The sequence below is a fragment of the Cucurbita pepo genome, chromosome 2 (assembly GCF_057944985.1).
Source record: "Cucurbita pepo subsp. pepo isolate OVF chromosome 2, ASM5794498v1, whole genome shotgun sequence".
NCBI classification, from domain to species: domain Eukaryota; kingdom Viridiplantae; phylum Streptophyta; class Magnoliopsida; order Cucurbitales; family Cucurbitaceae; genus Cucurbita; species Cucurbita pepo.
Genome location: NC_141799.1, coordinates 10,086,567 through 10,114,368, shown reverse-complemented (window position 1 = coordinate 10,114,368; position 27,802 = coordinate 10,086,567). Strand labels below are relative to the sequence as shown.

The 27,802-nt window shown below is 35.6% G+C and overlaps 2 protein-coding genes and 2 pseudogenes across 2 annotated transcripts; 1 reads left to right on the top strand and 3 right to left on the bottom strand.

The window, feature by feature from the left end:
- Nucleotides 1-203: 203 nt before the first annotated feature.
- Nucleotides 204-1,734, bottom strand: LOC111787538 (aspartic proteinase PCS1-like). Its single transcript, XM_087121166.1, has one exon. It carries the CDS (start codon nucleotides 1,569-1,571, stop codon nucleotides 309-311), a length of 1,263 nt encoding a protein of 420 aa, XP_086977292.1. The 5' UTR covers nucleotides 1,572-1,734; the 3' UTR covers nucleotides 204-308.
- A 1,277-nt stretch (nucleotides 1,735-3,011) lies between these two features.
- LOC111787540 (pectinesterase inhibitor pseudogene) lies at nucleotides 3,012-3,551 on the top strand (annotated as a pseudogene).
- An 824-nt stretch (nucleotides 3,552-4,375) lies between these two features.
- LOC111787832 (serine carboxypeptidase-like 20 pseudogene) lies at nucleotides 4,376-4,855 on the bottom strand (annotated as a pseudogene).
- A 3,547-nt stretch (nucleotides 4,856-8,402) lies between these two features.
- On the bottom strand, nucleotides 8,403-27,759 carry LOC147793613 (uncharacterized). Its single transcript, XM_087121369.1, has 4 exons — nucleotides 27,577-27,759; nucleotides 9,087-9,483; nucleotides 8,867-8,982; nucleotides 8,403-8,714 (listed from the first exon to the last, which is right to left on the bottom strand). The coding sequence occupies exons 1-4, from the start codon at nucleotides 27,757-27,759 to the stop codon at nucleotides 8,403-8,405; spliced, it is 1,008 nt and encodes a 335-aa protein (XP_086977495.1).
- Nucleotides 27,760-27,802: the final 43 nt, after the last annotated feature.

Sequence of the window (27,802 nt, the reverse complement as noted above, 5' to 3'; positions counted from 1 at the left end):
CGATCGAAACTGGATTTTTAATCAAGGAGATCGTAGCTTTATTGTCCACGTATAGCATTGGTGCTTCCGATGATGTAGTTTTAGCTGTGCCTAGTGGTGGAGCAATTTTGGTTATTTATTTATTTTGCCAATTTTATAAATTAATCCATTAAATTATATTTAGTATGGAACTTAAAAAAATAAACTATTTCGTAGTCATATAGTTCACTAAGAGTATTAATATTACAACAAATTTTGTTTTATTTTAACAAAATTTGGTAATATAAATAGATACACAAAAGAATAGTATGAATCTCCACCGTCCATGATCATGCCTTCAATCCACTACACTTAGCAACACCAAATCCAATTCTCTTATTGCTCAGATCGTACTCCACCCACATATTCTGCTGATGAACGTTCCCGATTATATTACTCTCAATCACAAGTCTATCTGACCGTCCGATCCCCACGCACTTCACCCCTTTCTCCACTTCCGTCAATAACCCTTCCCCTTTCCCGACCAATATCTCCACCCCATTCTCAAACTGGAACCACATGTCGCCGATCCTCCGACCCACCGCCGCCGCCACAACGCCGTCGAAACACATGTCGGCAACAGCGGCGTATTCATATCCTTTCTTCATCATGGGCCCCACTAATCTGACCATCTCTTCTTTGACCTTGTTGTAGGCCTCATCTACCAAATACGTCAAATCGGAGCCGGAGTCGATCATGGTCTGACCGGCCCCAGATGGGTCCGGTTTGAAAACGGCGGGCGAGATGTTGAGTTTGTTGTTGCCTATTCTTATCCCCTTCATCGGGAGGGTGTAGGCCAACTTGTCAAGATTCGGGGAGCGTCGACTTTTGGGGAAAGTCAACATGTTGACGTATTTGAATTTAGCGGAGTTGGGGTTGTCTCCAAGGTAGAACAAGCCGGTTAGATCCGACCCAGTTCGATCCGGAACGCAATAGGAAAACTTGGATATTTTGGCCTGGGAGATGAAGGAGAGGCGTCCAATATTCATTCCCAACATACCCCTGTTTTGGGTGGAGGCCAAAGCGCAGCCCAGAAGGAGGGAGCGGGTAGTTAAGGAATTGGAGAAGGTGAATTTTTCAGTGACGAGATTACCCTCGGCCAGGGTCCCATCCGCGTAGAAGTAGGAGTAGTGGCAGTGGCGAGTTGGGTCACAAGAAGTAGGAAGGGTAAAATCGGGAATTCGGGGTCTGCACAGAGTGGTGTTACAGGGAAGGAAAGAGAAAGAGGAGGAGAGATAAGGGTCAAACACATTAATCATGGGCTTCACTGATTTTCTCCTTACTTTGCCGTGGCATTGAATCCAGGATAGTTGGCTGCCGGTGTCTACGACCATGTCCATCTGCTGCGGCGGCGATCCAATGGGAACAGACACCACAAGGGCGTTGGAGTACTGGAAGGGGAACTTCCCATGGGATTTGGTTTTGGAGGAGAGGGAAAGGGAGGCTTCTTGGGAGGAGACAGAATGGGAGGTCAGAGGGAAGGAGAGGGAGAGGGAGTTTGATGGGGAGAATAAGAGACCGAATAGGGAGAGCAGTAGGAGAGAGAGAGGCATGATTATGGGTTTGTGACGGTTTTGATGACGTTGGATATGACCCACCGTCTAAATACACCGAAACAAATAAATAAAAAAACAACTAAAAAAGAAATCTTTTTCTATTTTCTTTGTTGTTGTCTCGATATATTTTGTTAGTGGGTCATATCCAACGCGTTTTTGGATGGAGCTGTTCTTGGGATTATATAGAGAGTAAAAATAGAAGAGAGAGAGAGAGCATAATTAAATGTACGGTGGAGAATTCAAAAATCCTATTTCAAGGAAGTATTATCAACTGATTTTAGTTTTAGTTTTAGTTTGAACAAATGTCTGGTAGCCCAGAATAAAATGATTTGTTTTTAGTTTGACTATATGTGATAGAATTATAATATGTAATTTTTTAGTTCAAAACTATGATATTAAATGAATTGAATTAAGTTCATAGTGATAAACGAGTGAAATCTTTGTTTAACAATAATATGTAGTAGATTTAACCTCGATAAGTAGGATCAACCCTTAATGAGGTTGGGAGTCAGTTTCGAAACAAAACCTCCGTGAGCAGGAACAAACGAATAGCAACTTAGAAAATTTAGTGACGGTTTGGGTCAACCAAATAAGTGGTTTTACTATTGGATTGGTGAGATGAATTGTACAAAGTATGAACGACTTGTGCTCTATGCCCCTTACACGTGTCGTACTTGCGACTGTTTGATGTGTATGGTGTTATGTTATAACTAAATTTATGTTATGTTACATGGGATCCCATGAGACATATATATGATGCTATGTTATGTATCTTGTACTTTCATGTTCTATGATGCATGATGTCTCTATATATACGTTATACCATGCACATTATATTATGTTCAGGTTTATGATGCCTCTAACAAATTTGCAGGAAATTGTGGACCGAGGTTGGTCTCGGTTATCTCGTGATTGCCCCGAAATGTTCCATGATTACTAATTTCTCAACATTCCATGATTTTAACCAAGTCGAACTTATTGACTTACTAACTTCTCAATGCATGATTCCCACATCCACTATTTTAACCAAGTCGAGTTTATTGACTCACATTTTTCACATCAAAAAACACAATGATGGCAAAGACTACTTTTCGAGATGCCAACAAAAAACATGGGCAAAACAAATATTTGTCGGACTTATTATGTTATTTATTTAATATGATCTTCTGGCATGTCAACAACATATTGTTTAATATTACATTAATAAAGGTTGAGTTTTTTTTGTAAAATAAATATTATTAGCTTAAACACAGGAGAACTAGAGGTGTATAATAACGAAGCCAAGTTTGTGATTGGGTTTGGAGAGAAAAAAGGTAACCTATTGTGTCTATTTTTGTATTCTAACGTGAAAAGCTATTAAGAGGAACATTTGTGAGTGTATAAATATGTAAACCCTCCATATGAATTAATTGAGCAAAACAGACAGAAAAATAAAAAATGACATCTTCTAGTTTTCTTGCAGTCTCTTCCATTGTCCTTTCGGTTATGTTCTTCAATGGGATGGTGCCCATGCATGCAGCTTCCGAGAACGACATCGTTTCCACCATCTGCAAGAAAACTAGAAACCCATCTTTTTGCTTTAACGTGTTGAATTCTGCTGGCACCACAAACCTAAAAGGGTTGGCCACCTTCACCCTCAACCTCGCCCATGACAAGGCTGCTCAAAGTCGTGTCCTCGCCCAGTCCTTGGCGTCCAAGGCAACCGATCCCAAGCTTAAGGAGCGCTATGCCACCTGTGCTGAACACTACGACGATGCCATCGATGACATCGAGGATGGGAAGAACTACTTGGGAAAAGGTGACTACAATAGCGTCAACACTATGGCGTCTGCAGCCATGACGGAGGCCGGGGACTGTCTGGATAGTTTCATGCAGCCACCAAAGGACCCATCGACGCTGTCTGACAACGGGAAGGCTGTGGAAGATATTTGTAGTATCATCTTGGTTATAGGCAATCTTCTTCTTGGGCGTGCCTAACTCCTTTTCTTCCACCTTTCTTCATTTTATACTACAAACCTCTGTACTTGGAATGCCATGAATCAATAATATGTCTGTTTTGAATCCTATAAATTTGGACATCGACTCCTTCACATTTTAAACGTAAATCTAATATGACTCGATAGCATGATTAATCTAGGGTCACTCGATAACTCTTATTGCTCTCCAATTTTAAAGGTCGTCAATAGCTGCACATAATTTCCTCTAAATGAGTTATAGGCCTCCTCAACCCACTATGAAGCTAAAGAAACTTTTTGAATCAAAATGAGTGTGGGGGAGAATTGGCAAGTTGTTCAAACTTTGACTTAAAGAAACTAGATTTGATTTTGTTTCTTTTCAAATTTTCATTCCTCATACCTCTTTTGGTTAGGTTGGTTTTATCTTTTTGGATTTGAGTCCGTTCGGGTTGGTTTCAGGTTTATAAGCTAGGTCATGAACAGACATGTTGGTTTCAGGTTTATAGGCTAGGTTATGAATAGACCCCGTAAATTTGTAAATATACAAAAATGATCATTTGTTATTGATAAACTAATAACAAGAAAAACTAATAGAAATTTGCTACCTAACATTTCCTCCCTTCTCGATCAAGAGTTTAGTTCATAGCACGCATTCACAAGAGTTTAGTTCATAGCACGCATTCTAACGCTTCTCTTATCTTTTGAAATTGAAATGATGACATCTTCAAAGGCTTTGTCGGCTCCTTAGTTGTCAATTTTATGAGAAAATGGCATCGAACCCTTATGTGCTCTACATTGACCTTTCATGGTTACTTGATTGTCGAGGGACCAGAAAGTTTTGTTCTCTTAGCTTCGTAAGTACCTGACAACTTGTTCGTTCGACGTCCATGGCCTCCATTCATCAATGACCTTGTATCCACGTGATCGAACCCAAGCTTCGCTCCCAGTGAATGGAAGACACATATCATGATCGCCGCTGAAAATAAGAGCTCGATATCCTTTCAAGGTAAGGTTTTTGTGGAAGGGGATCATGCTCCCAGCATCGTGGTCAAAGTTAAGTTTATCAGTACATAGCTCCCAGTTGCCTGCCAAACTCTTGTCAGTATGGATTGCTTTTCTCACTGCTTCATTGTTCAACCATGCTGTTGCAACTTCATCATTAGTGCATGGAACTTCGGTGTCACCAAGAAGTTGGGACCAACTTGGGAACTCGATATTTTTGGTCTTTATCTTCTCAGGGGCATGGTAGCAAGGTTCCAAAATGTTGTATACATTTAAGCCATCAACCAACTCGTCAACTCTGGCAAGCTTGTCCTCACAGGCCATGTCAGTGGGTTCATAGTAGTTTCAACTTCCTGAAATAGCTCAGGAGAGATGAGCCCCATCTCATGTGCAAATGGAACAAGAGCATTTCCATCAAACACATCATCTGCTACTCCATTTCCAACCAAGTAACCCTTGAAATTCAGAATGGGCTTTACATCAGTCTCAAGTATTTTCTTTGACATATAAAGATGCCATCAATCTTTTTCCCTCCTCTATCAGATTCGTGGGATTTGTCCAATTTGATCTGCATTGGCCTTGTTGGACAAACAATACCAATCTCTTCTCCATTTCCAATCTTGGGAACATGAACTGAACAATACCAATCTCTTCTCCATTTCCAATCTTGGGAACATGAACTGAACAATACCAATCTCTTCTCCATTTCCAATCTTGGGAACATGAACTGAACAATACCAATCTCTTCTCCATTTCCAATCTTGGGAACATGAACTGAACAATACCAATCTCTTCTCCATTTCCAATCTTGGGAACATGAACTGAACAATACCAATCTCTTCTCCATTTCCAATCTTGGGAACATGAACTGAACAATACCAATCTCTTCTCCATTTCCAATCTTGGGAACATGAACTGAACAATACCAATCTCTTCTCCATTTCCAATCTTGGGAACATGAACTGAACAATACCAATCTCTTCTCCATTTCCAATCTTGGGAACATGAACTGAACAATACCAATCTCTTCTCCATTTCCAATCTTGGGAACATGAACTGAACAATACCAATCTCTTCTCCATTTCCAATCTTGGGAACATGAACTGAACAATACCAATCTCTTCTCCATTTCCAATCTTGGGAACATGAACTGAACAATACCAATCTCTTCTCCATTTCCAATCTTGGGAACATGAACTGAACAATACCAATCTCTTCTCCATTTCCAATCTTGGGAACATGAACTGAACAATACCAATCTCTTCTCCATTTCCAATCTTGGGAACATGAACTGAACAATACCAATCTCTTCTCCATTTCCAATCTTGGGAACATGAACTGAACAATACCAATCTCTTCTCCATTTCCAATCTTGGGAACATGAACTGAACAATACCAATCTCTTCTCCATTTCCAATCTTGGGAACATGAACTGAACAATACCAATCTCTTCTCCATTTCCAATCTTGGGAACATGAACTGAACAATACCAATCTCTTCTCCATTTCCAATCTTGGGAACATGAACTGAACAATACCAATCTCTTCTCCATTTCCAATCTTGGGAACATGAACTGAACAATACCAATCTCTTCTCCATTTCCAATCTTGGGAACATGAACTGAACAATACCAATCTCTTCTCCATTTCCAATCTTGGGAACATGAACTGAACAATACCAATCTCTTCTCCATTTCCAATCTTGGGAACATGAACTGAACAATACCAATCTCTTCTCCATTTCCAATCTTGGGAACATGAACTGAACAATACCAATCTCTTCTCCATTTCCAATCTTGGGAACATGAACTGAACAATACCAATCTCTTCTCCATTTCCAATCTTGGGAACATGAACTGAACAATACCAATCTCTTCTCCATTTCCAATCTTGGGAACATGAACTGAACAATACCAATCTCTTCTCCATTTCCAATCTTGGGAACATGAACTGAACAATACCAATCTCTTCTCCATTTCCAATCTTGGGAACATGAACTGAACAATACCAATCTCTTCTCCATTTCCAATCTTGGGAACATGAACTGAACAATACCAATCTCTTCTCCATTTCCAATCTTGGGAACATGAACTGAACAATACCAATCTCTTCTCCATTTCCAATCTTGGGAACATGAACTGAACAATACCAATCTCTTCTCCATTTCCAATCTTGGGAACATGAACTGAACAATACCAATCTCTTCTCCATTTCCAATCTTGGGAACATGAACTGAACAATACCAATCTCTTCTCCATTTCCAATCTTGGGAACATGAACTGAACAATACCAATCTCTTCTCCATTTCCAATCTTGGGAACATGAACTGAACAATACCAATCTCTTCTCCATTTCCAATCTTGGGAACATGAACTGAACAATACCAATCTCTTCTCCATTTCCAATCTTGGGAACATGAACTGAACAATACCAATCTCTTCTCCATTTCCAATCTTGGGAACATGAACTGAACAATACCAATCTCTTCTCCATTTCCAATCTTGGGAACATGAACTGAACAATACCAATCTCTTCTCCATTTCCAATCTTGGGAACATGAACTGAACAATACCAATCTCTTCTCCATTTCCAATCTTGGGAACATGAACTGAACAATACCAATCTCTTCTCCATTTCCAATCTTGGGAACATGAACTGAACAATACCAATCTCTTCTCCATTTCCAATCTTGGGAACATGAACTGAACAATACCAATCTCTTCTCCATTTCCAATCTTGGGAACATGAACTGAACAATACCAATCTCTTCTCCATTTCCAATCTTGGGAACATGAACTGAACAATACCAATCTCTTCTCCATTTCCAATCTTGGGAACATGAACTGAACAATACCAATCTCTTCTCCATTTCCAATCTTGGGAACATGAACTGAACAATACCAATCTCTTCTCCATTTCCAATCTTGGGAACATGAACTGAACAATACCAATCTCTTCTCCATTTCCAATCTTGGGAACATGAACTGAACAATACCAATCTCTTCTCCATTTCCAATCTTGGGAACATGAACTGAACCAATGTAGTCTCATCTATTACTTCAATCTTCAATCAATTTCTGAGAGATAAATGACTTCGTCTGAAGAAATTCATGTGTTTAGAATCAGCAATCTTCTGATCCACGATCCCCCCCTGAGCTAGAGGGATTCTTTCCTTTCTCTACATGAATTTCATCTTCTTCCGACCGTAATTTCTTTTTCTTTTCCAAGATGCTCCGAGAATCGATTTCTTTATCTACCAACTTCTCGATTGATCGAACGTCTTGAACAAGTTCTTCCTTTATACAATCTTGATTTCCATCAAAACTCACTACACTTCTTGCAAAATCTCTCTTCTACTCTATCAATCGCAACTTCTTGATTAACATCTTCCATGGCGCGGAACGTTTCAAAAACGTGTGCAACATCAACCTTGAGAGATTCTTTTCTGAGTTCCACATCAAGATTTTGAATCTTGCACACCTGATTTCTCACGTTACCTCCGTTTTCAGAAGCTGCACAAGCCAAATCACACATGACCATCTTCTCGACAAAAGATTCTGAAATTTTTGGATTCTCTTCGACAGAAGCTGAACTCCAACTATTCATCATTTCACACTCCTGGTTTTGATTCAAGACTATCAAAGGATGCCGATTAAAGGCATCGCTATGGTCAGAACTTATCTCATCCGCCATTGCTTGAAGAAAGGCAGGGGGTTTGGCAGAGCAGCGCCACCGACTGTTTGATGGTGGATTGATCGGACCACAGAGATCAGAGTGGATAAGCTACAATCTTTTAGTGGCTCTCCACTTGCTCTGTTTCGGAAATGGAACACGGTGGTGTTTCCCTTTGACACACGCCTCACAGATAGTTTTCACATCTTCAATTTCAGGTAAACCCACCCCATCTCTTTACTGCAATATGTGTGAAATCCCTTGTAGCTGAGATGCCCATATCGATGGTGCCACAGCTCTGCCTTGTCTGAGATATTAACCTGCAGACATCTCTCCTCTTTTGTTTTGTTATTTGATTCACCCAGCAGGATAAACATCCTATTAGCACTCATAACAGATTCTGCTATTTTTCCTCTTGAGGGATGAAAAATGTTGCATGTGTTTCGATCTCCTCCTTTGAATATCACGTCTAAACCCCTTTCTTGAAGTTGTCCAACACTAAGCAGGTTGTTCTTCAGTTCCAAAATATAATACACATCGTTGATCACATAGCTTATTCCCTTAAGTATTATTTTCACTGCTCCTTTCCCACCCACCATTAGTTTGTGATTATTCCCAAGCTTGACATTATGTGTGAAGCTAGTGTCCAAGCTTGAGAACATACCTCTTTCTCCACACATATGGTTTGAACACCAGAATCCACGAACCACACATCTTCTCTTTTAGTGCCTTGAAGCTCCACATATGTCATGAGAATAACTTCATCATTTTCTTCGATCTCTGTAAAATGTGCTTAATTGGACATTCATATTGGAAATGTCCAAGTTGGTGGCAGTTGTAACACTCGATTGTTGCTTTGTTGAATGAGCGTCCTCTGCTCCTACCTCTGACATTGAGAGCTAGATCACCTTCTTCATGACTGATCTTCTTGAACTTCTTTTCATGTACAAACATAGAGTTTTGCAGTTCGTCAATCGTCATCTTTCTTATGTCTTTTGACTCCTCGATGGCTACCACCACATATGTGAATTTGTTAGTCAGAGTTCGAAGTATTTTCTCAACAATCTTTGAATCTGACATGTCTTTTCCATTGCTTCTCATCTTGTTGGAGACAACCATTACTCTTCCAAAATAATCATCAATGTTCTCTTCGTTCTTCATTTCAAGAACCTCAAAATCTCTTCTTAAAGTTTGGAGAAAAGACCGCTTCGCTCTTTCGTTGCCTCCAAACTTTTTCTTCAACGAATCCCAAATGTTTTTGGATGTTTTACGATTCAAAATCTGTTCAAACACAACCCGATCAATTGCTTGGAACAGGTAGTGCTTCACTTGATGATCCTTCATCTTGAACTCATCAAGATTCCTTTTCTACGCTGCAGTCACTTCGGTTCCTTCTGCCGGTCCGGTGTAACCCTCTTCCACTAGACTCCACAAACCCTTGGCACGCAAGAGGTTTTCCATCAGTTCACTCCAATGGTCATGGTGACCATCAAACTGTGGAATCTTGGTGAGTGTTTTGTCGTTGCTCATTTTCTTTCTTGGATCACTTTTTTGGATCACTCTCTTGGATCACTCTCTTGGATCTCTCTTGGATCACTCTCTTGATCACTCTTCTTGGATCACTCTTGGATCACTCTCTTGGATCCTAACCCGCTCTAATACCAAATGTTAACGGTAAATTGACTTTGCAAAGATACCAAAAATGATCGTTTGTTATTGATAGGGTCCAATGCCTTAAAAAATACATGAAAACTAATAACAAGAAAACTAACTAACAAACTCAACTAATAACAAGAAAAACTAACTAATAGAAATTTGCTACCTCAACGATTTCATTAAAAAAAAAAAAAAGAAAAGAAAAGGCTAGTGGAAGGCCGACCCTCCCTCTAATCATAAGCTTTTCAAGCCCAACGGAAACCCTCATTTATTGCAGCATGTCACAACCTCACTGGAAGTAGGTTGTGACCTCCGCGACCCTCAAGTGACATCTATCCGATCACATGAGGGACGGTGCATCATCCAATACATCAAGAATGTGCATTGAAGCTAAGTTGAGGCATATGTTAAGTTCGAGAGAATGAGGCGAAACGAGTGTCAAAGACAAGCTCAAAGAGGGTCGAGTAGACTCCAAACAATAACCTCAAAAGTCGGGTTTTTGGATATTAAGTCGGTTTATAATTAACCTGGTTAAGATCATTTTTATATTAAAGTAATAATGATACCCAAAAAAAAAAAAATCATTCTTTCTTCTTCTTCTTCATTTTATGTTTTTTTTTTTTTTTTTTTTTTTTTTTTTTTTTTTTTGTTGTAATTTTTTTAAATGGGTTTTGATATTTATAAAAGAAATTAAACGTAGAGAGTTATTTCATTTGTTTTGTGAAGTGAACCAAATTTTTTTTTGGACGAATGTAAATTCATGAGATAGGATCAAACCTTAATGAGGTTGGGAGTCAATTTTGAAACTAAACCTTGATGAGTAGGATCAAACATATAGCAACTTAAGATCAAACAAATAGCAACTTAAACAATTTTGTGACTACTTAGGCCAACAAGTGGTTTTACTAATGATTGGTTAGATGAATTGTATAAAGTATGAACGACATGTGTTCTATGCCCTTACACATGTCGTACTTGTGATTGTTTGACGTGTATGGCGTTGTGTTATGTTATGTTATAACTAAAATCTATATTATGTTGTGTGGGATCCCATGAGACATATATATGATGTATATATATATATATATATATATATAATAGAGGTTATGCCATGCACCCTATATTAGCATATTCTCTCGAGGTTTATGAAATATTGTTTAGCCATGTATGCTATTCATGAAAGTTATGTTTATGAAATAACGAAGGTATGACCCACATCATAAGTATATGTCATGGTTTAAAGCTATGGGGACCTCATGCATTTTGTGTTTCATGTGTGTCGGGATACTTCTCCCTTATGATGAGTACGAATGCATACAATACAATATTGTGTACACCATGATATTATGCACGCTCTTTTTCCTCCACGACTTTTTTGGTAGCGCAAAAGTGCACTAGTCAAAAACCTGGTCCAGGGGTACATATATGAGTCTACCTTGGGTTCCATGTCCATGTGTGTATACGGTGTGTAAAGAAGTAATACACATCCTATCACCCTGAACTAGAAAGTGAGACCACCCTAAAATCTTTCCACTCATAGTTTCTTTACCCATAAATCTCTATACTTTAATCGACTCTCTCCATTTTTTCAAAAATATTGGTCATATTTTATCATACGTAATGACTCCATTTTTAACTCATTTTAGCATGAACCATCCTAATGAAATAGGTCATATAATTTTTTTATTTTTATTTTAAAAATACCAGACATAAAACAAATAAAGTAATACATTAAATTATAAGAAGTTAAATACATATATTCGTGGGCGTGCTATTTTAAATACAAAGATTAGTTGCAGTTGGAAACGGATGCAGTTGGAAACGGATGCAGTTGGAAACGGATACAAAAGACATATATAAATAAATATAAGATCCAAAAGACTTAGGTCAACGAGGTCCCCTCCATAGCCACACGACCCCCCACAGTAACCAGTGATCTATTACTCACCTGAAAACATGAAATGTAGTAAGACCGAGTATAAAAATACTCAGTATGGAACCAACTTATAGCCTCTTATCAAACTTATTCCTGTACATGGAATCTTAAGCTATGTGCTCATACTACCCCTAGAGTTAGCCAAAGTGAGCCTCAATACCTGTATTGACATTTTTAGGTCTCTACGCACCAAAACCCTATACATACCTCCTCTAAGGAGTGCTCTACCCCTTTGGGTTCATAATTGAAAAGGTCGGGCCTAGGGTAAGTCTAGTAAGTATGGAGGAGCCTTTTTGCTTTAACGTAATATACATACTTCACACCTGACTATATACTAAGCTCATACCAGATGATTTTCCCTAGTGGTGTTGGGTTATAACTATCTGTTGCATCACCTTTTAGGCTAAAACAGTCACTGACTTGTCGCATTGCCCTTTCGAACGGAGATAGTAACTTACTTGTTCGCACCCCATCTTGTGCTAGAATAGTAAATTACTTGTCGGCTACCCTTTTAAGCAGAGATTATAACTAACCCGGCTCCCCCACTAAGCACAACTGAAACTACCTGAATAACATACCCTCTATGATTCCTGTAACTCACTAAAGGTGACAACTCGACTATATATACTACATAGACCCTAACACCCCTCGGCTAGTTCATGAACAGGGGTCGCACCCTAATCATCCCTACAAGGTACATGGTCAACCCAAAGGAGACAGTGGGACTTGTAGCTAGGTCTTGTACCTTAGTAACGTAAAACAATGGTTCATAATCAACAACCAACTTATTGAGACTATAGGACACATATCGATCGTCTAAAGCAAAACTGGTCACAAACGGGTTTTGCAAACCCTTTGGCATGCATCCAAGGACACTCATAACAGACATCATGCTCAACATGCTCAATATAAGGAATAAAATCAATCTAGACATGTTAAAAAACTTATAAACATGGTAAAAATATTAGAATTCTCAAACATGCAAGCGAAAACTATAGAGCCGTATGTTGGGATTTATGACTTAAAGTCTCGTAATTAATTATTTAGTTTTTTAACAATAATTTATTTTATTTTATTTGTGATTTAATTGTTATCCATTATATGAAAATCCAAGGTTATTAATTTAATCTTGAACAGTATGTGGTTGACATACAGGAGGATCGTGTTCAAGTAATAACCTAAAGAGTCTATAGTATATGGATAAGGTTGGGTGCCTTATCTTGGTAACACTATTTATATGGCCCACTTTGTACTCGTTACAAATGATTTGATCCGAATCATTCATGTGGATACATGTAAGTGGGGGTATCCTATACAATGAGTTTGTATGAGACTCGACCAAGAAAGATTTAATCTCTCTTTATAAATCCGTTAATTGAGAAGATTAATATTTCACATGATGATAATATGTGACTCGGTCTTGATCCTGAGTGAGTTATAAACTCCTGCGTGTGAGGGCTTGTCCTTTAATTTACATGGGTGAGAATGACTCTTTTAGTCGATTCAATATGCCTACTATTCTTGGGACTTGACCAAATAGGGAGTTGGGAACATAATATCATGGGATGGAACATTCTTTCCATACAAGGAAAGTACATGAGTTGTTCTTTAAGTACTGATTTTGTGACTTGAACAATGGGCTCCACCCTCTCATTGGCCCGAGAGGGACTTGGTTTATGATTGGATCATAGACAAATGGTTTATTAGAGAATCAGTGGTACTTAAGGTGAAAGATGTAATTATAGGGGTAAAACGGACTTTTGATCCAGCTGTAATTATGAACAACTCGTGAAAGATCGACTTGCTTGTATTGATTATATCGATGGACATAACTTGTTCTACAGTGCATAAGAGTGCAACTCTAGGTCTATAGTGAAGTGACTTATAGTTAATGAATGAAAATTGATTAATTAAATAGTTTAATTAATTAATTTTGTATCATTGAAGCTTATCGGTAGGTCCATAAGGTCCCCTGCTAGCTCATAATAACGCTAAAAGGTTCAATTTATTTAAAAGAAAATTTGAAGGGTTCAAATTGATATTTAATATATTAGATATATTAAATATAAAAGAGAAAATAATTTAATTTGAAATGTCAAATTAATATTTAATAAATAGAGAAAATATATTTAATTTGAAATGTTCAAATTAATATTTAATATTTAGATATATTAAAAAGGAAAAATATATTTATTGTATTTGATACAATTAAATATTAAATCTGTATTTTAATACATTAAATAAAAATATATTTGAAATTTGAATGAGATTCAAATTAATTAAATATATATTAGGATATATTATAATATATAAAGTATAATATCCTAATATATAAATATGCAAATATATTAATTGGCAAATATTCTCCGAGAGTCCCTGACCTTCGGTGTAACGACCCAAAACATTGAATGCAGAAGACTTCATTTAAATTCCATAAAACATAACCTTTAACTTAAAACACAGTCATGGACTTACGTGTTTCGAAAACATCTTTAAAACTACACAACAAAAGACCCGAAATAAAATAAATAAGCATTTAAGTTTAAAACATCCTATTCTAGCCTAAGTCTAAGAAGATAAATACCACTATCCTATGCATGTGTCATGATCTCGAGTTGCGATGCCGTCGTCAGGCGTACAGAAATGCCTTGCCTTAACTTGAAAAATGTAGTAGAACATGACTTGATTATTTAAAGAAATACTCAGTAAGTGACCCCACTATTGGGGTTAAATGCAACAATCACATGTAATAAAATAATAGGACCTATCTTTCGTTTCGTTTTCCCTACGGTGCTATCCTAACGGGTAATCGTGGATGTGTACCATATACTCTACACACAGCCCATACGTGCGAGTATGGGCTCACCAGCTAGTTCGCACACCGCTGGGCCACTGTCCTTATCCGGTGGGCATACTCTGGGAGCCCTTTAAGCTGAGACCCGTTAAAACTAGAACCGTCACGGCAGCGCTATGCAATGCATAACGATCGTTGTCCTACCATTGGATGTACGCGTCCTACCCTCGTGATGGGATGTGGTATCCCCCCAGATGCATGAACACACATAATGCATGAGGTCTCCCTATTTCTACATTTATCTTTAATGACCATAACCCCCCTGTCACGTTTCAGGCTTCATGTCATTCTCATTTTCATTTCACATTTTTCATACACATTTCTATCGGGGTTATGGTTCCAGACAGTTTATCGTGTTTCATGTCATACAATTCATGCTGTTCACATTCACATATTCCATACAAACATGCCATAATCATTCAAGGATCTCATATCGTTACATGCATTACACATCACATCAGACTAAAAGCAGACATAGCATACATTCACGTTCACATAACTACGTACTTAAGCACAATAATCTAGCATACAATGTATCATATCATAAACAAGTCATAACGTAAACACTTCATAGTCATATCATTCTCTAACTTACCATAGCCTTATCGTTCTCTAACTTACCATAGCCTTATCATTCTCTAACATATCATTATGTAACGTACCTTAGTCATATCGTCATAAGAACGTACCCTAACGCTATCGTTCTATCAATCTATTACAAACCTATCCTTTTCTACCTATGACCTAACTGTATTCTTTCATCAATCTCTCCTATCTATAGCACTTCGGTATGTCACCTAACCTTAACGTTTCATGAACGTATCTTACTCCTATCGTTACATTTCGTTTTGTGCATCCTTCTCGTATCCTATCTCAAACATATCCTTGAGCACATCGTACCATAATTATTATCATACAAGCCACATATTATAACATAACATAACATATAGGAAGCATATCGATCCACAGATAATTCACACATATCAATATATATGACACGTGCAGAACCACAGGGCATGTGTCAACATCAAATATAATCATGCCGATAGTAAGTCACTTACCTGGCTAGCTTAAGTCGTTGTCACAAATATATCTTTAATGAAAGTTCGATTCCGTCCTTTGAAATCCGAGTCAACCTATATGAGCTTATGACATCAGTTTCAAGTTTGAACTCTATAAAATTATTTCTCTAATTTATATTGGCCATCGTAAAATTCTGGTATTTTGTGTTAGACAAAATTTAAAGGAGCACACTACCCTATGATATTTCCTGTTTTATTGTTAAATCCTGTTCAACAAATTTTTCCTCAATCTCCCCCTCTCTCTCTCTCTCATTATTTTCATTCTGTAAATAGATTTTTCAATTGTGTGAATAGATATTACTAGCCAATTGTAAGTCCAATTGTAAGATTGTTTGGCTACGATCTTCTAGTTTATAGATCTGCCAACTAAAATTTTATTGAATCTAACCTTATAACCTTATTTCGTATAACTTAAAATGCTAACAAAAATTTAATCAATTGGATATGGGATCTGATCTGTTAAAATATGAAAGAATATTTGATCTTAAATTAATTTTTTATAACCATAACTATAAAAGAAAAGGAAATCTAGGATTGTACAGTAATAACTGACAAAAATATCTAAAGTTGAAAACCCATTTTACTTCTCAAATATGACCCTTGTTGTTTTTCTGTTTTTTTAGTTGGTGTAAGGATGGGTTCAGGAGAGATAATTGTGGGAAGGGATGAGAGGTCAGTGGAAAGAGGTGGAGAAAGATTTTTTTTTTTTTTTTTTTTTTTTAAATTTAAATTTTAATTAATTAATTTAATAATAATAATTATTATTTAACTATTTTTTTAATTTGTTTATTTCTTTATTTATTTTTGGGCTATTAGATTGGGGTTGAGGGAAAGACACATCCATCTCTCCCACTTTCTCTGGAGAATGAAATTACATCTACAGATAATTCTCCAAACTCTTTCTCCAATTCTTTTGGGATTTTCTTTCAAGAGGCTCCCACAAGCCTTGACCTTATGTTCGAGTCATAGCAAGGAAGATCTTGTGGAATGTTGAAGAACTTCTGCATGGTTGGAATACTCGGATGAGTCTTGCAAGCTAGGGTTTCTACAAAGGTAGTTCTTACTCTTCTATTTATTACTTTGTTTTAATTCTTAATAAAAATCAAAACGGTTCCCAATGCTTCCGCTACATCGATGAAGAGTTCATTCCCTTCAATTAGTATAAGAGCTTATTGATTTTTATTTTGAATTAAAAGTAGTATGGTGGGTGTTTGATTTCAAATCATATGTGATATGTGTAATATTTTTTTTGTAAAATTGATTTTTTTTTGCATATTGATGTGGTATTAGATTTACCGATTTGTCAGATAAATGTATACGGTTAGGTTTATTCTAAATTAAAAAAAGACGATGGCGGCAGTGATAACGACTTTCATCAATTCGCTCTACAGTTTAAGGTTTTTTGAAACCTTAATTTTACTACATCTTGAATTGTTCCATGAGTAAATGATCTACCTTTAGAATTTTTTTTTAAAGAAAATATGTATATTTGGAATTGTTACGAAAAGTTCTAGATTTTGTTTCGAGAATAAAGAAAATATATATTAAATTTAGAAGGGTTCCAATATAAAGATCTCTAACCCTAATTATTACATTTGGAATGGTTCTAAAAAGAAAAGATGTTAAATTTATTTTAATTTGGAATTGTTCCAAAAGAAAAGAATTTATTACGTTTGGAAAGGGTTCCACAAGGGACAAATCTTAAAATTTAATACTCTTAAATTTGGAATTGTTCAAAACATTGAAGACCGATATATAAATTGGACTTAAATTATTGTAATTTAATCTAAGTTCAATTTCTAGGATATGCCAAATGTCGGTAAATTTTGCTTTGTTTTTTTTTTTTTTTTTTTTTTTTTTAAAATTTAATTATGCATATGATGTGGTTTTAAATTAATTGATTGAATGCATAAGATATGTCATTTAGGTTAAAATCCCACCCTAGGTTAAGCATAATCATGCATTTTATTTATTTTTGAATATAAATGTTATATTTGAAAAATTTTGATTAGGGTGAGATGATTTCCTAATAAGCCGGTATTTTCTATATACATTTTAATATAATTGTTATACTTTAAAATAAATTGGAAAATTGAATTAGGATATTTATTGAATGCATGATATTTACCTAATAGGATGAGGGCATGATTAGAATTTTTTAGTAGTCTATTAAATTTGATTTTAAAGGGTTTAAAAACTAATTCACGTATGTTCATTGATATAGTAATTAATAATTAATTAAAGATTAATGAATTTTTAAGTAAAAATTGACTACAAGAGAACTCTGTCTAAGGAAGATTGTGGCTAGGCTGAGGTATTTAAGCTGACAGAAATGAAACACCTCTACCTGGGAATTGGCTTCGGAGTTAATTAGTCAAATTTTATTTAATTTCATTAAGCAGGCTCATTATGCGATTAGTTTTTAATAGTTTAAATACTTGGTAATTCAGGTTAAAAACAATCCAACTAACATAGGGGTTATGTAGGGGTTATGAAAGGGTAGATTGGAAACTTAGATAAATGAGATTAGCCTAATTTGTCAGAGTAATAGAAAACCCTATTTCAAAATACTTAGCGGGAGAAGACGTTTGTCAAGATATCAAGATATTAAGGACACATGTCAGGATATCCTACGTTCTCTATTATTGATTCACACCATGAAATTCATGCGGGGCCTCGTGGCAGCTTTTGGACCGTCCCCCTACGGAAGGTGTTTGCATGAGTCAATATAAAGGTGAATCTTGAGAAAGTATTTATAGTAAATGGGAGAAGGAAATGTGTCAACATATCCTATGGTCTCCATCATTGGTTCATAACGTGAGATCCATGCGGGGCCTCGTGGCGGCTTTTGGACCATTCTCCTACGGAAGGAGTTTGCATGGGTCAATATCAGGATGAACTCTTGTAAAGGATAAGATAGTAATTTTATTTCCAATACTTGACCTACCCTACGGTGGCACTTGTTGGGATAAAATTACAAGATTGTTGGGATAAAATTACAAGATCTAAAATGATAGGTAATATTTACAAAGATATCATTAAGATAGTTTTGATGATGTTCTTGACCAAACTAATGATAACTAAATATTATAAGAATAAGAGTTATTCTTGACCAAACTAAAGTACCATAGCATTAGAAATGGTTTATAGGGTTCCTTTTATAAAATTGTTTGTTCTTAGGCTGAAATTGAATGGATAGTTGATTGCTTGTAATTAAATAATATTTTATATATTTCAAATATTATGTTTAAATTCTCTCGATTGTTTAATTTTGATTACTGATAGGTCAGATTGAGAAAATTTTAATACTTGGAAAAATAATATTAACACTATATGATGGTAATATATATATATATATATATATATATATATTTATATATATATTGTTTTTATTGAGAAATGTTCTCAAGATCTATTGTCAATGTGAATCTAATTGTTTGAAGAGCATATGATTGGTGAATCAAAGGTGATGAGAAAGCTTTGTTCATGTCTTCTAGTGGACATGTTGGATGTCATGACTAGAAGATAAGAAAATGACAAAAACATGTGAGATGTTTAAGTCAATAAAAACTAAATTTAGATGGTTATCTAAATAATCTCGAAATTAAGTATTACAAAAATTCAAGAAAAATCTTATGATTAAAGCTATAATATGAAATAATTCGAAGGACACCGTTATAGTGAGAGAAAAAACTTGATTTACTAGATTTTCCAAGATTTATTCTTCATTACATTTACATGTAATTCTTGAAAAATATTCGATGAACTAGAATAGATTCTACCGGTTGACATTAGGAAATCAATCTCAATGGGTATAGTGGGGGTGTAGTGGGAGACATTAAGATGTTGGATAAAAATTGTTACTAAAGGCTAAACATGGTCACCATGAGAGAAATTATTATTAAGTAGTATTTGTTACTTTGAAATATTAAAGTTTATATTTTCAAAATTGTTTGAAAATATGTTCCGCTCAAATTAAGAACAATTAGTATGTGTTAAAATGTTAACACTTACTATGCTACGAAACATTGAGATATTCATGATTAGAGAATCAAGAATAAAAAGACAAATTGTTTTCTCCAAAAGATGATACTTGTCTTTGGCATTTCATTTGATTAATGTCAAAATTGAATACAATGAAAAGACTAGTAAAAATTAATTCTCTAAACGTTGAAGTTAATTACTTTACATGTCTATAGATCTCACTTTTCATGCAAGATAATCATTGAGCTTTTATTGAAAAAGGCTGGAAGACCCAAGAGCGTTTTGGGCTTATGCATTCTGATACAAGTGGTTTGATGAATGCAAAAGTAAAAAAATATTGTTAATATTTTATCAATCTCATTGATGATTATTCAATATATAAGTATCCTTATCAAATGTAACTTACTCTATTTTTTTTTTTTTGAAAAGTTCAAGAAAAATGAGACTAAAGTTAAATCCATTTTGGTAAATCTATCAAGACATTATGATCCGATCATAATGAATAGTACGAGAACATTGTGTACTAAATTTAGTTGATAGAAGGTGGAATTGAGTTCCAACTCTAAGCATAATACAAATTTGTGAAATTGTGATGTAAAAGGAGAAAACAAGACTATATTAAATATAGTCACGTATTTAAAAAACTTTGGTTAGGATATGCAATAGGGATTGCATGGTGAACATGATTACCTTCAAAATTGTCTGAGACAATTTTTGGGATTATGGAAATGTAGTAATCTTAGTTTTCAATACTTAAATAATTGAAATCAAGTATATATGCGGAGACAAATATGTTCAAAATTATGCCTAAGGGTAGGCTACTCGTTATTTAATTCTAAATAAAAAAACATATTTGTATGACAAATGTAATTTTCTAAAAAAGTTCAAATAGAAGGACACACCTTTACTAAGGTGAGATTGTGTTAATTAAATAGTTTCAAGGGAAGCCGCTAATAATGAACAAAAGTTGTTAAAAATTTACTTCCGCATGAGAGTCAAGTGGATCCTGGTCATTAATTGGATAAGCCTCATCGTAGTGGGAGAATTATGAAATGATTCAATCTTACTAAAATTCAAATTGTCATGTTAGATGACCAATTGAAGGCTTATTACCTAATATTTGTGAGGGATGATGACGAAGGATAAATAAGTAAAAGTCATAAACTCTAGAGATTTGTAGATGTTTTTGATGAGGTTAAACTCATAGGATATGAATGGATCTACAAAAGAAAAATTATGCATAGATAAGAAGATACGGATCTTCAAAACATGACTCATAGTTGAACTTAATGGGAGAAAGTAATTAGAAGTAGACTTCTCTCTGTTATCATTTAGAATATATTATTATTCTCTAATTCATTTTTATATGAGATAGGTTAAATGAATATTTAGAATTCTTTTTTGAAAAAAAATTCAAGAGAGTTCATGGGTTATTGTATGGATTTATTATTAAAGATCAAAAGCAAAAGATTTACGGAAGAAAAGTTTATTTTTTTAAATAAATTTAACCTATAAATTTTTTAATAGAAGGTTTGATAACGTATGACTTTAAATAAATTGTAATGAGATTGTGAAAACAAGAATATTATTAATCAGTGGATTTTATTAAATTTTATGTTGATGACACATTACTCATTATGATGATGTAATCGGTCCATCTAACATAAATAGACTACCTAATCAATTCCAAATAAATGATTTGGGATAATTCTGTATCTCCTAAAAATAAAGATTTAAGGATAAACGTTAATATTGTCTCATGTATATTATATTGACAAAATTGTTGTCAAATATTTGATGCAAGACTTCACAGAATGATAATGATCATTGAAATATGAAGTCGGATAAATAGTATCATAAGTAACCTCAAATGTTGAGGGTATGATTAATTATCTTTCTCGAGTGGGAGACAATTAATGCATATATGAGAATTAATTGTATTTCATGTCATACAATTCATGCAGTTACATTCAAATATTCATACAAACAAGCCATAATCGTTCAAGGACCACACATCGTTACATGCATTACACATCACATCAGACTAAAAGCATACATTCACATTCACATAACTACGTACTTAAGCACAATAATCTAGCATACAATGCATCATATCATAAACAAGTCATAACGTAAACACTTCATGGTCATATCGTTCTCTAACTTACCATAGCCTTAATGTTCTTATACCTATCACAGACATATCATTACGTAACGTACCTTAGTCATATCATCACCAGAACGTATCCTAACGCCATCGTTCTATCAATCTATCACAAACCTATCCTTTTCTACCCATAACCTAACCGTATTCTTTCATCAATCTCTCCTATCCATAGCACTCCGGTATGTAACCTAACCTTAACGTTTCATGAACGTATCTTACTCCTACCGTTACATTTCGTTTTGTGCATCCTTCTCGTATCCTATCTCAAACATCTCTTAGAGCACATCGTACCATAATTATTATCATATAATCCACATATTATAACATACATAACATATAGGAAGCATATCGATCCATAGACAATTCACACATATCAATATATATGACACGTGCAGAACTACAGGGCATGTGTCAACATCAAATATAACCATGTCGATAGTAAGGTCACTTACCTGGTTAGCTTAAGTCGTTGTCACGAATATGTCCTTAATGAAAGTTCGATTCCGTCCTTTGAAATCCAAGTCAACCTACGTGAGCCCATGACATCAGTTTCAAGTTTTAACTCTATAAAATTATTTCTCTCATTTACTTTGTTAAAATTATGATATTTACGGTTAGACAAAATTTAATGGAGTTCCATGCCCTCTAATATTTCTTGTTTTATTTTTAAATTGTGTTCAACAAATCTTTCCTCAATCTTCCCTAATTATTCCAGATATTATTCGGCAATTTTGTTAATCTATTCCTACTTCCAAATCTTCCCTTTTTATTTTTATTATTTTTTTCTTTTCTTTGTGTTCTGGATTTCCATCACTAATTCATTTTTTCTTATTTCCTTTGTCTTCCTTCTGATTTAGTTAACAATTATATTCTTAGCTTTTAATTTAATCCATTCATTTGGTTATATTCTTTTTTTTTTTTTTAATTTAATTGATTCATTTGGTTATATTCTTTTCCTATAATTCATATAAAATTATTGACCAACCTAAATCGTTGCAACAATTCAGCATATCTAAAATATAATTTGTTGTGATTTCCTAAACTCATACATAATTCTTTTCATTTAATCTCTAATTCAAAACTAAATAATTGTAACCAAATTAATATTATTTAATAAAATAGAAGGAAGATTTAACATAGGACTACTGACCTCTTCAAATGACATATCTCCTCTGGCAGAACTAAATTTGCTTAAACCTTTTGTTTTTTTTTTTTTTCTATTTGTTTTTGTAGAAAGTAAGAAATTCTAGGTAAATCTGCAGTTGTTTTTACAGAAAATGAATTTCCTTATTTGTTGCCAGATTTATTTTTAGGGAAGGAGTGGTGAGAGATTGAAGGAAGGAGGAGGGATCGGTTAGCAAATGTTTCTCTTCTTTTAATTTTTATTTATTTATTTATTATTTTATTATTATTATTATTATTATTACTATTTTATTTTATTTTTCCGGTTGTTACAGACTTGGTTTATGATTGGATTATAGACAAATTGTTTATTAGAGAATCAGAAGTATTTAAGGTGAAGATGTAATTACAGGGGTAAAACGGACTTTTGACCTAGCTGTAATTATGAACAACTCGTGAAGGATCGACTTGCTTGTAATGATTATATCGATGGACATAACTTGTCCTACAGTGCATAAGAGTGTAACGCTAGGTCTATAGTGGAGTGACCTATAGTTAATGAAGGGAAATTGATTAATTAAAGAGTTTAACTAATTAATTTGGTATCATTGGAGCTTATAATTTGTAGATCCATAAGGTTCCTTGTTAATTCATGAACGCGGTTCAATTTATTTGAAAGAAACCTAATCTCTTTCATGACACTCCATCTTTACATTTCATAAAGAAATCGAGGGGAGAAACGCCCTAGAATAAGCTGGCAGAGTCTGTTTTTAGATGGAGCAGTAGTGACACGTGTGTCTTCTTCCCGTGTCGGAGGAAAAAGATGACGAGGTGGCCAGTTGAACTCAATTGACCACGTTAGCCTAATTTTATGCCGCTCCTTAGTTATTCATAAAATTGGACCCTTTTGTGGTCTGCTCTCACAAAGTACATGGTAAACCCAAAGGAGACAGTGGGGCCTGTAACTAGGATCTAGTACCTTAGTAACGTAAAACAACGGTTCATAATCTATAACCAGCATAACAGATGCTCTAGGACACTTATCGATTGTCCAGTAACGTAAAACAACGGTTCATAATCTATAACCAGCATAACAGATGCTCTAGGACACTTATCGATTGTCCAACTTATAATTGGACATAAACAGGTTTCCAAACTCCTATGGCATGCATCTAATGACAATCACGACATACATCATACTCAAAAGGCACAATATAGGGAATAAAATCAACCTAGGCATGCTGGAGAGCTCATAAACATGTTAAGAATATTTGAGTTCTAAACATGCAAGCAAAAACTATAAAGCTGTAAACTATGCTAAACGGTAAACAATACACGTTTCTAGATTTAACAATCATGATAATAGATCAATTTCGTCCATAGATATGATTTGTAATCATATGAAACTTGTCCTAATCGACTCCTACAAGTACTATTTGATGCTTGTTCCATATTGCTACTTACTTGTTCAAGTATGTTCGGGTGCTTGGTTCACAGTCTTCCTAAAGTTCCTTTTCTACCAAATTTCTAGGGTATGTTGCAAATAGTGTCTAATTTCTTTACCAACAAAAATATTTATGAGAACTAGTGTAAATAGGTGTCAAAACAATATGAATAGTGAGTAAAGGTCATCAAATTCGGTGATTTACCATTTAACCTATGTTCGAGGATCACTTTTGAGGACCTTTCTATAGCTATTTCTTTCTAAAATTTCTTAGGTAGGTCTCAAATTTAGTCTATTTTCTTGAAAGTAAAAAAATCATTATAAGAACAGATATAAAAATAGGTGAATCGATCTAAATAGTACACAGAGGTTAAGAAAACAAAGTTAAGATGATGTGTGACCCCACATTATCATCACTATCACGGCCCAATATTTACTACGAGTCGTGACTGAAAATGAAAATAATGTGTAGTGTGTATGTATGAAATTCAAAGAAAAACATCATTTCGAAAAATCAATCGTATATTTCATAAGAAGAGCGTTTCAATACAAAGAATCTATATGTGACTAGTTTTTTACAATGAAAGAAAACATTAAGGACAAAGTGTACTAAAAGGTAAGACCAGACTGACGCCCTGGGAGATGCTTTCCTTTGTGACAATCCACATCCCTCAACACGCCCTCTCTTGACCCAATGCCTCACGTACCTGAAAAAGGAAGATATAGCAAGGATGAGTATAAAATTTATACTCAGTAAGCCACCTACTTGTAGTCTCTTATCGCATCCTAAGCTTAACAAATTTCCATGGATTTTTCTTTGACTCTAGGATGTCTAGTTCTAGTCTTAGCTCCTTGGGGCTTGCCCTTTGGGGCTTCTTTGGTTCTTCATCCTTTCATTTAAACCCTAAGAGTTCCCTTATGTCAACCTGTGTTTGACTAGAGCCTTGCAAGTAGCTACCTCGGCATGGCTCTGAGGCTACCTAGTATCTTACCTAGGAAGTGAGCTGCAACCCTCTAGGTCCATGATAGTCCCCCTATTTGGGGAGGGCTACGCCCCTTAACCCATCTAATTAAATGGTCTGTATGACATGGGTCTCACGTTTCCCATGCTAAAACGGCTAGGAGAAGTCAAGTCCGGATCAGGAACCCCCCAGTCCCCCCACAAAGCTATGACACCAATCATACACATGTAGCCTAGGGTACTCTAGTTGGGGTTTGTATGCCGTGGTGGTTTGTTAGGCTCCTAGGGGAAGGGTTGGGTATTTACTTAGTGACTTGTCACTCTAACCACAAAACCCTAGACTTATCGTTACATTGGTTCATGAAAGCTAACTGAGTGTGCATGCAACTGTATCTAGCATAATCATACATAATTCATGCAAAAATAAACAAACATGCTCAATAGTGCGATAACATCCATTAGGCTCCCGGAGCGTAGAGTTCACAAATTCTCATCCTCCTTTCAGCATGAATTAATATATACATAAGCATATTTGCACACTTTCAAAGAGTTCGCATAATGTTTCACATATTACATCCATTCTTCATATTAATGAACTAAGCCAAATACATTTAAACAAAACCTACATCTAAGGAAAATATTCTAGCATGCATGCAAACCAAGCGAATCCTACAAGTATCTCTTCCTAAATACCGTGTGGTGACTTGGTTGACGTGTGCCCTTACGTTGTTCCTAAGTAAATAGAGTGTCCAAAAATACCGATTTTGCAACTAGGTCCTAAATCACATAAAAATTGGGCTAGAATAGGAATCAGGCTGAAAATCAGGCAAACAAAAGTGGAATAGGCCAAAACATACTTACACGCGCTTGCCACGCGCTAGCCACTCATCAAGATAAGACCAATCGTAGATTCCATGCGCGAGTGACACGAGCGCACACTTTTCTGCAATTGCAGGTCGTCGGTTGTTGGGTTAGACCGCGGGTCACTGCAGTCCGGTTCGTCATGCGGGTATCGGGGCGGCTGAGGAACGCGAGTCGGGTGGCACTGCCGTAGACACGTGTCGCTGGAAGAATAGAACCACGTCGCTTTAGGGGGCATTCGACGCGTCTAGTGGCTATCGACGCATGAGAAATCTCTTGCCATTTAACACGTGGCACGTCATCGCCTTCTCTCTCCTCCTAACAGAAAAAATGAGATTTCCGATTAGTTTTTCGACGTTATTCTCATTTTTTTATCTCCCAATTTTTAATCCAAATCGAAATGATTTCTTCATCAACTATGTGCTAATATATATATATATATATATATTTTGCTTAATCATACGACGAGTTATGAGCATCGGAAGGAGGTCCGTTAGCACCCTTACCGTTCTTGTAAGAATTCTCAGATCTCAACGCTTCCGACCGATTTTCTTCACAAAATTAGCGGCGGATCTTCCCTAGATGATGATATCAAACTTAGCACTCTATTCCCAAAGGAAGATCTCAGATATGAAGAGGAACATTCGAGATCTTACCTTGCGAATTCCTCCCACATCTTGATGGAAAACGGAACTTCAACTACACGAGTCCTCCATTTCTTTAAGAAGAAGTTCCTGTGTGTAAGTCTTGGTCGAGAGTGAACTTCGATGATGGTTTTCCGATGAGAAGTCCAGTTGTTTACTTTTCTCCTCTCAACTTTTTTCTCAACTTTCTTTCTTTCTCTTTTCTCTTTTGTAGGTGCATTGTGGGAAATCCTCAAGTCCCCTATAATGGGTTGAGAAGCAAAATGCCCATTTTTCTCCTCTGACTTTACCGTTTTTTTCTTTTTAGTGTTATAGATCTTTAGACACTAAAATATGGTAGTTCACATGATTTCTTTTTTCTAAAATAGTTTGTTTTCTAGTGATTCAGCAAATATTTTCTCAGTTATGTGTTGGACAATCGGTAAGTGTCCTAAAGTGTATGTTATGCTGGTTATACAAAATGAACAGTTGTTTTACGTTACTAAGGTACTAGAACCTAATTACAGACCCCACTGTCTCCTGTGGGTTTACCATGTACTTTGTGTTAAATGTAGAAAATGTCATATCTATTCATAGTAAGAGAATCTCCTTTGGGTTTACACAATGCAAGAGAACGAGTAACAGTCTTAATTAAAGAAAAACTTGTATGCAAAATTTGCAAACCTGCTCCATTGCCGACTTAAACTTGTTGACCTCCATGATAGCATTTATGCACAACAAGACGATCCAGGTTCTGGTGATATGATCAGTGGCGCCTGTGTCACTGTACCAATTTGGATCAATCTTGTAAGAGGATGTAGCCACCAGTGTCGCAGAACGAGTTTCATCTTGATAGGACTCATCCATCCTATGCTAGCAGCGAAAGACAGTATGCCCCACTTTGCTGCAG

Coding starts and splice junctions, on each gene's coding strand:
- LOC111787538 (XM_087121166.1), bottom strand. CDS start 1,571: ATGCCTCTCTCTCTCCTACTGCTCTCCCTATTCGGTCTCTTATTCTCC.
- LOC147793613 (XM_087121369.1), bottom strand. CDS start 27,759: ATGGATGAGTCCTATCAAGATGAAACTCGTTCTGCGACACTGGTGGCT. Junction 9,484..27,576: donor TTAAGTCGGCAATGGAGCAG/GTTTGCAAATTT, acceptor GTGTTTGAACAG/ATTTTGAATCGTAAAACATC. Junction 8,983..9,086: donor TCTAGCTCTCAATGTCAGAG/GTAGGAGCAGAG, acceptor CACATTTTACAG/AGATCGAAGAAAATGATGAA.